A 13,444-nucleotide genomic window follows, 5' to 3' on the forward strand; every position below is an offset into this window, starting at 1 on the left:
TATTCTTATAAAGACAATCATTGTAAACTGAACAAAATTCAATGCAAATGCAGATATTTATTAGGCCAAGAAAACATTTTGTCAAGAATCTCAACCAAAAAAATTATGTTTATACCAATAGGTCAGAATTACATAAACATGTTATTTTAATATATACTAGACATACTGTCCAAATAAAAAAAAATAGCGTGTGAAATTCTTAATCTTTTGAATATTTGTTGAAGTAGATAAAAAAAAAAAAGTTTCCCATGTTTTATTATTCTGATGCACGATAACCACCCTCTGTTCCCGGTAATTGTACCGTGTTCGTTATTTTTATTGACATACACTGTTATAAAGTAAAAGTAAAATTGAAATCGCTGGAAGGGGGAAACATCAAAGATATCTTGATTCGCATGTCTTTGTTATTAACACCAACAAAAAGTTACAAATTATTGTAAAAATTTGACATTTCTTTTTAATACAGGAGTTTTGGTATACCTTGAACAATTTTTCCACATTTTAAAAATCTAAGTTAAAACATGTAGGTCATTTCCAATGCAAATAATGTACATGCATAGTTTCGGCCATCTTATTCAATGTGACTACATAGAGTAGCTTATAGTCTTTGAACTTTTTCATTCTAGATAACAAACATCAATTAACCCTGAGGTATTTCAGAGTATTCAAAAATTTGTAGAAATATGCTGTATAAAGATAGGAAAGTTTAATGTCTCTCTCTCTCTCTCTCTCTCTCTCTCTCTCTCTCTCTCTCTCTCTCTCTCTCTCTCTCCACATATCCAACTAAAAAGTTTTCGTCTTTTTTTTCGTTATATTTGGCCACTTTTTCATGTCATTAGTGTCCACACGTTTATTCCAGTTTGTTCCAGAGCGGTGGCGCCGATGTGGTAGTGAACCCTGGGCTGTCATACCCTAGAGGAGGATGTGCCCCACCCCCATCCACGGGAGGCATGCTGGGATACGAGGGGTCGCTGTACAGAGGCGGCGGCTGACCGTACGGGACTCCTCCCCCGGTAAAGGCAGGGTTGGAGTACACCATTTGTTGCTGGGCGCTGAAGGCAACTAGTCCACCTGTAGCAGAAATGTGTACTTTAATGATGTAAATGATATACCCTAAAACACACCTGTCTAACAGATACTTTTTTTAATGGGGAAGCGACTCCATTTTGTATACAATTCTAACATCCGGTGATATGTTAATCCATTCGAGGTGTTTTTCTGAGTCTGTCGGAAAGGCCCGAGAGGTTGTGATTGAGTTTAATCAACATATTGTTTTACTTAGAATCAATAGTATTTGTTTAAAAAACATTGACAACTGTTTATTGTTCGAGTCATTTCAAACAAACGAGCTTTTGCAAAATTGTGCATGCATGCAAATAACTTGACTATTCTAGTCTTCATTTAAATGATTAATGTAAGCTCCATGATCGAGATAAATTTATTTAGAGTTAAAAAAGTGTACATAGCGAAATGTCACCAATGCATTATCGATTGTTAAAAAAATTAAACCGTATCATGTTAGGGCCTGTTTCAAAAGCTTTATATAAATCAAACCGTATGAGACGATAACATCTCAAATTGTGTGATTAAATATCTGCTCTATCTATAATAACTCGTCAAATTGGTGTAAATAATCGTTCAGAAAGCCTTGTGAATATTTACACCATTTCAACTTGGATAAAGCAAATATAAAATCCCACAGTATAGTTAACTTCTATATTTACATGTTTCATCTTCTCACTAATTAACAAATAGTTGCTACTTTCTCAGCAACATTTCATCACACATGTAATGTATACATCTGTCATAGACAACCTCGATTTTATAAACAGTTATTCTCATTCAATGGAGACGAGAACGCAGACAACGATTTTTTTTCCATGAGTCTACTATAAAATGACTTGGAAAAAACTGAATTGTTGAATGATAAAATGTATTGCACTGGTTTAAAATAGAGTACATAGTTGACTCGGCCACACATTACAAAACGTACTGAGCTTTTATATCCCGATAGCTGTCTGCATATGTATACATGTATTTAACGCTCTCACCGTGACGTATTTGGGCGCCAGCGACGCCCGTTGTCATCATCGCCCTGTGCTGGAGGCGGGCTTTCTTCTTGGCCTTGTGAGCGCAACACCAGATTGACACCCCAATGGCGCCGATCACCGCCATTATCCCGACTATCACGCCAATCAGAATGGCCGTACCCCTACAAAACACTAAACACGTCAACAAGAGGAATAACTAAGATTGTAATTACATTGCAGTCTCACGCCATCAAACGGGTTACAAATAGCATCAACTGAAGTGAATGCCAGATTTCTCTATATAGTATACAAAATATGTAAAGTTACGAATTATTGGATTCACTTAGCCAGAATAATAATGTCATAACGTTTTTAGTTAAACCAATAGTAATTGTACCAAATACTATGTCCAACTGACAATACTAGATGGAGTGACTTACTCTGGGGTGGATGATCCCGTGCTGTACCGCCTCTGGGAGTAATACTTGTAGGTACTCCCTCCCACAACATGTATCAGGTCAGCTGTAACAATAAATTAACTCACGCTTAACTACATATCAAGTAAACTACAACGTCAATTCAACTCAATCACAACGGATCATGCTTTAACAAACGCGTTTTTTTTCAAAGAACCATGCGGGTTATGAAGGTAGCGAGCATTGCAGAAAAAATACGTAACCCGCAAACGATAAGAAAGCATTTTATTGTTTAAATAAACGCAACTGACACAACCAATATCATTACGAGTTATTTTTTACTACAAATCGCCCTATCTGTTACAACAAATCTTTTCAACTGTTGCGGGATAACTTTGATATATAACAACCTACATGTATCAACTATCAACACAACTCCAACAGTATGCCAATTCTACATCATATCGATCAACAAATAAATTCAACTTTGTCAGCAAACACTTAAACGATAATAATAAACCTAACTGTCAGAGCAAATAGGATCATCTTAAAAACAAACTAGCCCTTAAAACGTTAATAAACAAACAAAGAGATTGAATCGACAAATCAAGTAAACGGTAACAACAGCTTCATCAGATCTGCAAAACTGTACTAAAAAATTAATTACAAAACAGCAACAACAAATCAAAATCCAATATCACTCAAACAACATACATGTACATATATATGTGAGTTCTTCATTGCAAAATATTCTATCTTATGATAGTATCAAAATGCAAAATGCATCTTAAGGTGGTATGGGACACCAGCTGTCGACATCAATTAAGAAATAAGGAATCGTTCTTTTAGTATTATGAGGTGACCAAATGCGACCTGCGGGATCAAATCCAAAATCCCCAAAGCCCTTTATGTTACATTTGATCACGCCCGACCGTATTTTATCACCTCATAATATACCAAAGAATGATTCCTTATTAATTATATTAATATAATTTTCAGCTATGTACGATTTGATATTACATGTAAGATAATAATTGTTAAATGTATTGGCCTATACATTACAAAATCAGTTCATAATGTTATTACAGACAAAGACACTGAAAAATGTAAATAATTCTTGTTTAATGTGCATATCCGTTTGTAAATAATGCATTAACCTGTATGATACTTTAAAACGCGTGACTGCAAAAGTGCGAAAACTTGAATAATTTCATCGCGACCGAGTAACATTGGGATGCAAGATGTTCGTCCACACTTGATAGACCTCCGCAGCAAATTGCTTAATTTGAGTTATTGCAGGTATCATAAAAGAACTGTAGTGATAGCAGTGATGAAAGAGACATATGACGAACAGAGAGCAAATATGAAAAATGATAGTTAAGTTTTATTGTTCGGTCTCTGATGCTTTATAACGATATGAATAAATGATAAAGACGATACCTGCAGTTCAATTTGTATTTGCTTGTCAATAATTAGTATTGAATGTTTAATGACCTAAAATGCCTTGTAACCCCCCCCCCCACCCCCCCCCCCCCCACCCCCATCCACCCCACAAACAAAGTTTAGGGGAAACATAGAAACCCCCTTGTCCGTCTGATCGTCTGTATGTATGTTCCTCTATCTGCGCAAACGTGTCTAGTCCAGGCTGCATTTTACAAAAGAACTTACTACAAAGTCGTAAATATTTTCAGTCTTATGGAACGGTCTTTGATGAACAGAATTTATATCAAACCATTTATTTACAACTATTTTGATTTACATTATTATATTTTACAGATATTACAATAAAACATTGATTATTTTAGATTAATAAACATTCATTAATTTGGTCGTAAGTTCTTTTGTAAAACGCAGCCCTGCAGATCTTTCTTATGGAAAAGCATAAGAAGTTCTAACTTCATACAGTGATTGCTTAGACCTGAGGATTTGTCATGATTTTGACAAAAGGTCTTTTGAGCAAGTTTTAAGGTCACTGGAAGGAAAAAATGCAAAAATTGTTTCCGGTCAATTAATTTCTCTCTTTTGGAGAAACATTGATAGTTTTACATCACACAAAGATTGCGTATGACCTGAGGGTGTGTCAAGATTTTGACACACAGTAATTTGTGCAAGTTCAAGGTCAATTTTAAAAAAAATGCAAAATACCTGTCTTTATCATGTTTTGTAATAAAGCATGATTTGAAGCCAAAATTTGACACATGATTGCTTTTTTACTTGTTCATATGTTCTGACCTTGAGCTATGTTCATATGTGCAAGTTTAAGGTCACTATAAGAAAATTGGTTCATTTGATTATTTTAAATTTCCAGTAGAGAAATACCTGACCTATTATATTTTCTTAGTGGGTGGGGGGGGGGGTCATTTGTGAGGTTCACAGTACCCCTAGTTTTTATTCCGTTAGTTTAAGGACCTAACAAGCCTGTTTATTTTCTCTACAATTAAGAGCCATCTATGATTGACAATAAATATACCTCACATTACAAAATCGAGATTAATTTGCTCCATTATCAATTCCAACAGCTACGAATGGAATAAACAAAAACAAAAAAAAGCAACAAAAACCTACATACAAAACAAAAGTCACTGCTGTCTTTCTTTCATCTTGTAATGTCAATGATGTGTATCATGTCAATTCTTATCATAACGATGTAACTCCTGGGCTGCGTTTTATAAAAGAACTTAAGACAAAGTCGTACATATCTCAAGTCACATGGAATGCTCTTTTATGAACCAAATTTATACAACACCATTTATATACATCTATTTTGATTTCCATAATTCTTTTTTACAGCCCTTAAATTGAAACGTTGATTAGTTTTTGATTATGATAAGCATTCAATAATTTGATCGTAAGTCGTTTTTTTGTAAAACACAGCCCTGAATAGCAAGTCATAATCTCACCCTCTTTTTTTTCTCTATCACTATTTTTTTCTTTATCTTAAATTCTCAATTAAATGACTGATTATGCCTTTGTTGAGGACATGTACATCACTATATATAGGATCGGGGCTAAGTTTCAAGGATATTTTTTCATTAGTAAAACGCTTTGGTTATTCACAATAAAATAAGTCGTACACCGGATCGTGTCTGATGGAACTGAGAATTAAAAAGACACAGCTAATATTCGGTAGACTTACTTAAGACTAGCAGGAATGTTGAGATGGTCAAACAATGTTTGGAACCTAGTCCCGATCCAATGGTATTCGGTAGATGACCCATGTCTTCAATCTTTATTACACTGTTTCGTCTTGTTTTAAGAATAGTTCTGCGTTATCTAGAGTCGTATCATTTCTGCAGTTAAAATGGTTTCCTAAAATCAATGGACTATACAAACCTACTGGAGGTAATAATAAATTCTTTTAAGCATTGATCAGTCTTTTTTTTAAACTTTACTTGATCAATAACATCAACTTCCAGTTTCTAATATTGATCCTGCTTTGAAGCTGTATATGTTTATAGTACAGAGAAGACGAGGGGGGGGGGGGGGGGCAAATGTATGGACAAAGATAAAGATATACTTTGAAGCTGTACATATATATAGCAGAGAAAAGAGGAGGGGAAGCAAATGTATAGACAAAGATAAAGATATACTGAAATTCAACATATCTTTTCAGTCTGATTGTAGAAATTATTTCTTTTACAGTATCTAGTTTGATATATACACCAAACGTTCCTAAAAGAGAACATTTTCACAGTTGATAATGACAGCTGAATAAACTTTTGGCGAGGGAAATTTTATCTAACGATCGTTTCCTTTTCACATTGAAAACAAAAGTCTTAATAATGTCTGATCATCTCTTAGAGGGTTTGTTTATTGTTACATTAACTATGATCATTCTATTACAGCTGATCATCGCAAGAACATGTATACATACGGATGAGTTGAGTTGAAGTTATAATGCTCTCCATTTCTTCGCCTCGGGACAGGCAATTTAAAGAAAACAGAAAACAAATCCGGCGATTTTGATCTTCTTCTTTGCATCAACGAACACGAATGACGTCTTATGAAGAAAAATGAAATTTAAATTCCATTTTTGATTGTTTTAAATGGGCGCCGTGGAAGCATTGAATTAAAAATGTCATATTATTTTTAAGTAAACACTTACACATCAGAAAGAGTACCTTGGTATTTCAGAACAAATTTTATTCTTGAAAACAATGGGTGCATGGATCAAGTGGGGTTTGGTCTTGCTCGTTTATACTTTGTCTACAGGTTAGTTTTTCATTGTGTAAGCCTATCTTATTTAATTAGATAAATATACTGATATACGGGGTGGGTAGAAAAATATATCCAACATTAAACATTTTTTTGAGAAAAAAAACGTTAATTCATTAATTTTTTTTTTGATTTAGAAAAATATATTCAACATTAAACATTTTTTGAAAAAAACTTTAATTCGTTAATATTTTTTCTAATTTAGAAAATGATTATAGTCGCAAATGATGAAATTGTTTACATGTATCAGGGTTCTTTGTGTTTATTTTTCTTATCTTAACGTTTAACTGTGCTTCAGTGATGTTGGTTCTCAGCTTTTAAACGTTTCCATTACTAATACTATTAGTATTTGTCAACTAGTCTTTCACTTTTTGGCAATTCAACTATTCTTTTCTTCAATCCTTGCTTTGACTTTTATTTATTATCCTCCTTTTCCCATTTTTAAGTTGTCGACCCAGTCCCAGTCCCTGACTTCACAAGTTATAGTTTTCTTCTCTTACCTTTTCATGTTAGAGTTGCTTTCTCATCTTCATTGACTATGATTTGAATTTGTTAATCAATACATTTTATAACCTTCATACTTACATTTTATAACCTTTATACTTACTTTTTATAACCTTCATACTTACATTTTATAACCTTTATACTTACTTTTTTGCAGTTTTTATATTAGTGCTTTCAATAATCATTATCATGCTTAATTAAAATGTTTCTTCCTCCTGATGAATTAAACTTCTTTTAGTTACCAGGCTTATTTTCATTCATCTTTTACTTTATTAGTCCATCCTGTTATGAAATCTACAGATTAGTTAATCCTATTATGACATTTTCTTTCTACAGACACTTTTCACGAACGACTGTTCCATTAAAATAACATGAAATTTCATTTATTGTCTTTCCGCCGCCTCTTTTTCGGATTTGTTTCGGAGAAGTAATAAATTGAACATGGAGAATGATTGAGAATAAAAGAAACAGTTGTTTCATCAGTTTATATGAATATTGCATAACTATGCAGAATCACGAAAAAGGTATTCCAGTATCTAAAAAACAGTATCTACGTACATATGAAGTGATTCCTATTCATGTTTTCTACACCACTTATCGCTAGTTTCAGTATTTAAATCATATGTGAATTTTAACGTGATCTGACTATGTCCTTGTTTGCTATAGATTTCATTGTCAGTACTCTAAACTGGACGTCTTTCACTAGCCTGAGCCTTCCCGATCCCTTCTCTGAATTTTTTTCTTCTTTAGTTATTGAAGATTTCTACTTTGCATATACCGTATGCCCCTTTAAAGAACAGACAGCGAATATTTGGTGGAGTGAGATAGCCAGGGTTAGGGAGCGAGATAGCCATCTCCTTGTTATATAATATATAAATAGTGCCTGTTTGGGAGGGTAACAGTTGAAATTGACACCCCGAGAAAATCATTGTCAACCGACGCGAAGCGGAGGTTGACAATGGTTTTCGAGGGGTGTCAATTTCAACTGTTATCCTCCCAAACAGGCACTATTTATTTTGTTATACTGAATGTCTTTTTTAAAATTTTTAAGAAAATTTTACTGCTTTTATATAGGAATAACGTGAATTCTACAGCGAACCGTACGCGCATAATTTTCGCGCATGTAACATTTTTTAATGTTACCCGTTGCCAAGTGCGTTGCTAACGCTGAGGGTAATAGTAAATATTATTAACTGCGTCTTAACCAATCAGATTTCAGTATTTAACATGAAAGTATAACAAAACAACTTACGAGAGAATATCGACGTTTTGAAATTAATACCATTGGAAGACTAAGCTTTCAGTACCTATACATGTTAAAGTCAATCACAATTTATTTTATTTATTCCATTACATATTTTATATAGGTTTTACACTATTTTTAATCAGGGACTGTTTGTTTTCAGTTTTTGGTGTTGAGTACTGTAATGTGAACGGTGCGGACGGTGTTCCGGTCTTCTCAGCGCCCCCTAGCGGCGGGACGAGTGCCCCACTCCGGGAAGATTCCCCTGTCGGTCACGTTGTTTACACTCTGACTGCCTCGGACACGGAGTATTATGTATTAAACTCAATGTTCCCAGAATTTGGGATCAATGGAAATCAAATTGTAGTCACAGGGGGTTTTGACTACGAGACGACAAAACAGTTTACTTTAAATATCAGGTGAGAGCAGTGACAGTGATGTTTGAGAAGAAAAAAATTAAAATGCATGAAAATTTAAACAAAGCAGCTGGCCTAATGAGTAATATGTAATGCGTAGAAACAGATCAAGACATTCATATACTATCGAGTATATACATAATGTAGTCTTGCGTAATTTTTTTCTTCCAGGCATGTTTAGACTATCAAGTACATAATCAAAGTACTGAAGAACTGACGGGAGTTGATTTTGTCGATGTTTATTTATTTTATGATCAATAATATGTTATTTGGCATGACAAGTACATGTAGTTTCTAATTTGAATTACGCACATTTTTATAATATGAATTTTAGTTTTTTTCGACAAGAATGTCGAGAAACCCCCATATGAATCATGTTAAATAATATTTAAAGATAAAATTTATTCAATCAAACTATATATCAGTAATAGAAATATTTCTCGAAAATTGTATGGATCCAAGCAATATTGAACTCGTTCAACCAAACGCTCGGCTGACACCGCAAATCTCCGACAAGGATTTACGGAGAAAGCAGAGCATCGAGTTGAACAAGACTATATTGAACTCTGGCGTAGGAATACATACGACTACAAAAAAATATTTAAATTGTTCGTACCATTTAAAATCTGACTATTTTCAAGGTATTTATAAATAAGTTTCCTTCAAAAACAATGCTTTAACATACATTACATCGAATTTATCAATTATTTTCAAGAACTAAGTCTTGTCAGCAGCAATGATTTGTGCTGAGGTCCAAACACTCTTTCACTTTCGGTTTGTCTGCGTAACTGCATAGGAGAGTTGATTAAAATCAACTCCCAAAAAGTCAATTGTGTATAAACACCAAGTTATATCTATATCCTCAAATGTTTATGTCAGTTTATTTACATTCACTTTCTTTCCCTCTATTGCATTGATTGAGTTGAGTGATATTTATGCATAATACAGAATACACAATCACCAAATCTGGTGCGTATGAATTCAATCTTCCATCAATATATCTCGAAGAACATGACTGACTCTCCTCGCGACTTCAAACCGGATCACGACCTGATATTATACTTACGCTGATAAACATTTCATTAATGTAAATATTTTTTACAGTTAAATGAATTTAATTTGTTTTATTAATTCATTATTATACCAAATGTTTCATTCATCGAATAACGGAATGAATTTATAGCAATGGAATCTAGTTTTGTCAGCATAACGCGCGTTTTACAATTTGTATGCTCACACTGGTACCGTTATGAGACCACATCTTAAAAAAAAATAATGATTCAATGCTTAAATATATTGACAGTGTGGTATGCTCTGAAATCAAAGTCTGTAAAGCATTAGTCCTCTATAGACTGGCATCGTATATCTATAGACTGCCCGGGCAGATAAATGAGATTCAGAGCATATAAACATATAAGTATAAACTATTTTTATATGCGTAAAAAGTGTCCCGGCTATATTGAACTGCCTGGTTTCTTATATTTCTCGGGTGTGGATAAATCATAGGTTTTAAATCATGTTTTGTCATGTATTTGATAATTCATCAATTATTTTCAGTGCACACGAGTGTCTGTATGCTCCGCCAGTGACCACGTTAGACCTTGAGATACAGATAGAACCTGTGAATGAGTTTGCTCCCACTTTCTCTCCAGAAATAATAATCAAAGATGTCACAGAAAACACAGGTCCAGGTATGTTTAAGCTTTGTTTCTGTCCTCTCAGTATTGTCACGGCTATCTAACCCTAACATGCGCTAATCTTGTTTACTTTCACTTACTATGATAAGTTGATGAAAAACGACTGTCACAATAACAAACCGTGAGCCATCTTAAAAATCCATAAAACGAAATACAAATTCAAAGCAGTGCAACACGGACCTCCAAATATCAGGTGCCTAGGAGGAGTGAGTATCCTCTGCTGACCGGTCACACCCATCGTGTGCTCTTTGTCATAATCAGGAAAAAAAATTGTGAAAGTCCGTAGACAATTCGACAATTTATTTATGAGACAATTAATATTAGACATCTTCATATTGTGACGCACTTCTTATCTGAATAGAATTTAACAAGCTTATCTTTTAAAAAGATTGGTGAGCTTGCGCTGTAGCCATCATAAAACACAGAAGCAGATTTCGAAAACATTAGTTTAAATTTCTGAATCGATTAATTAACAATAGGAAGGCACAATGGTGTATTGGAATTGTGCTGGAGTGGAGTCTCAATTTAGAATAGTGAATCTAGAGTGGGCTTCACATCGGCAATGGCATATCTCATTGACTGTGCCTTAATCACTACATATCTACTGTAATTTCAATTTCGAGATGAAAATTTTAAAGAACCATTAGTACTGGTTTGTAGCAATCGTGTCTTCTCGGGCTTTTCCGGCAAGCTCAGAATACATATCCGAGGTTGTTTTCTGAGCTTGAAGTTAGTTAAGATAAGGCTAGCTATTTATTTTAATATTTTAATATTTAGAATACCTTTGCATTATAAGACCTAAGCTACTGTTACCTTTTGACATTTACAATAAAACACAAAATTTCATGTAAAGATTTATCTACAGTACAGTATTCCCAGACTCCCCTTCTATGGAGTCGAGCATGCGGAATCCAGTGTAAAAGACTAACGTAGTTGCTAGCACCCGAGAGCGCTAGCAAAAACAAACCTAGTTTCATTACCATCCCCAAAATTGTTATGTCACGGTGTAGTGCAAGGATTTAGAGCGTTCACCACGGATATGTAAATCCTGAGTTGGAATACCGCTGGAGCTTGTTTTTACCTTTCAAAGAAATTTACAAAAAACTTCTGTTTTTTTTATAAAATGTTGTAAAATTTCAAAATTCCTATCAGTGAAATGTATTTTGAGTTTTATGTACCTTTATCAACATTGATATCGAGAGGTGTCCAATACCACCACAATCTAATTAATATTAGACGTTCTGAATCCGCTACCTCTTCTCAGACATTTTAACTAGATTGATACCTCCATCAAGTTAAAGTCAAATTTGCCATCCTATTGAACGTAGAGAGACAAGTTTAATATGTTGCCTTTGTTGCAGATACTCTAGTGGCCTCCTTGGTTTGTACGGATGCCGATGACGGCCCGAATCCAGGATGTGCAGATTTCAAGATTCAAAGCGGGGATGACTCGACACCAAAGTTTAAAATGTCCTCCAATTCCATACAGACAACTAGTACTCGTGTAGACTATGAACAGAGGTCCGTTTATACCTTAATCATCACTGCAGCTGATAACCCGTTACTTGGATCTCCCAAAACAGGAACAGCTACGGTGTTACTGAGAATAACACCACTCAACGATAACAGGCCGGAGTTTCCTGCTTCTGGTTATTCTGCACAGGTTTGTTGTTAAAATTCTCGTTGAGTATATTTTGGGATAATTAAGTGAAACGGAATGACTTACATCTTGCATAAAGACAAACCCTGGACTTTTAATTTACTGTGTACAAAAAAGGTTTTTATTTTGTAAACACTTTCTGAAAAAGAATGCTTTGGTATCATTAAAAGGATTTTCCCTGGTTCAATTCTGGAACAAAGGGAATTGAATTCGAAAATTTTTGATCTTATTATTTATATGTTTCTTGCCAAGAAATATGAAAGCGTATATCATTGAAATATCTAGCATGTAAATAAATATTACTACACAATTATTACAACTTTTATAAAGTAAAATTAATGCATAATAGTATGAAAGTATAGACAACCACGAAAGTTATAACAAATACAAATAGTAGAACAGTAAATTTATTTGTTTTATATCTCAGTGTACACTTTTGTACTGTAGTGTTTTTTTAAACATAACATACAGTTTAATTAATCTACTATTGTAACTTACAGCTGATGGAGAACGTTCCCCCGGGGACCCCGGTAGTAACTGTGTCCGCTACAGATAACGACCTTGGTCCTCGTAGTCATGGTGATATGACATATACAATAACAGGTAAATAGTAGCTGTGTCTCAAATAACACGAGTCTAATTATATATCATCTACTTGGACATACACTAGTGTTAGTTAGAGGGGAAATTTGACATCAATTCCTAAAACGATATCTTTTAAAGGAAATGTTTCAGTACTTGACTGAACGCCTTTACTATTGTTTAGGTGGAAATAGTGATACAAAGTTCTACATTGATCCGGATTCTGGACTTATATCAACCATTGCACCCCTCGATTTTGAAACGAGGAGCAGCTATCAATTAGATGTCCAAGCGACGGACGGTGGGGGTGAAAATGACGTCACTTCCGTTTCTATTGACGTAGGAGATGTGAACGACAATCCTCCAGACTGCAGTAGCTCCCCGCGTGTTGTGGATATCGAGGAAACGAAGACGTTAGGGACCAACGTAAGACGATTGGGGAACAGAAATCAGTCATTCAACAACAAATCATCAATATGGCGAGGAAATTATACAGAGATTATTATTTTTACAGCAACACATTTACTGTATATAGAACTAACATATAGAGAATTTTATTACTACAACAAATCTGCAGTTTAGAGAACCAAAATATAAAGATTGTTCTTATAACAAAATATCTACAGTATAGTTAACCAACCTTACATCATTCTTACTACAACAAATCTACAATACATTGTA

The 13,444-nt window shown here is 34.2% G+C and overlaps 2 protein-coding genes across 3 annotated transcripts in view; one reads left to right on the forward strand and one right to left on the reverse strand.

Moving 5' to 3' along the window:
- LOC105328313 (protocadherin Fat 4) overlaps positions 1-13,444 on the forward strand; it is a 235,002-nt gene that overhangs the window by 209,114 nt on the left and 12,444 nt on the right. Inside the window, exons 1-6 of one of the 2 annotated variants that reach the window (XM_034452057.2) lie at positions 6,412-6,658; positions 8,572-8,827; positions 10,382-10,515; positions 11,883-12,184; positions 12,682-12,784; positions 12,948-13,189. In XM_034452057.2, coding sequence (XP_034307948.2) covers positions 6,604-6,658; positions 8,572-8,827; positions 10,382-10,515; positions 11,883-12,184; positions 12,682-12,784; positions 12,948-13,189 — 1,092 coding nt within the window. In that variant the 5' untranslated portion in view covers positions 6,412-6,603. Of the gene's footprint in view, positions 1-6,411; positions 6,659-8,571; positions 8,828-10,381; positions 10,516-11,882; positions 12,185-12,681; positions 12,785-12,947; positions 13,190-13,444 lie in introns of those variants that run through there. The other variant, XM_066083215.1, reaches the window with a different exon arrangement.
- Positions 706-5,802, reverse strand: LOC105328314 (uncharacterized). The gene is made up of 4 exons (XM_011429117.4): positions 5,583-5,802; positions 2,471-2,552; positions 2,052-2,212; positions 706-1,071 (listed from the first exon to the last, which is right to left on the reverse strand). The coding sequence occupies exons 1-4, from the start codon at positions 5,662-5,664 to the stop codon at positions 851-853; spliced, it is 546 nt and encodes a 181-aa protein (XP_011427419.2). The 5' UTR covers positions 5,665-5,802; the 3' UTR covers positions 706-850.

This window comes from Magallana gigas, chromosome 4 (genome assembly GCF_963853765.1).
Source record: "Magallana gigas chromosome 4, xbMagGiga1.1, whole genome shotgun sequence".
NCBI lineage: Eukaryota > Metazoa > Mollusca > Bivalvia > Ostreida > Ostreidae > Magallana > Magallana gigas.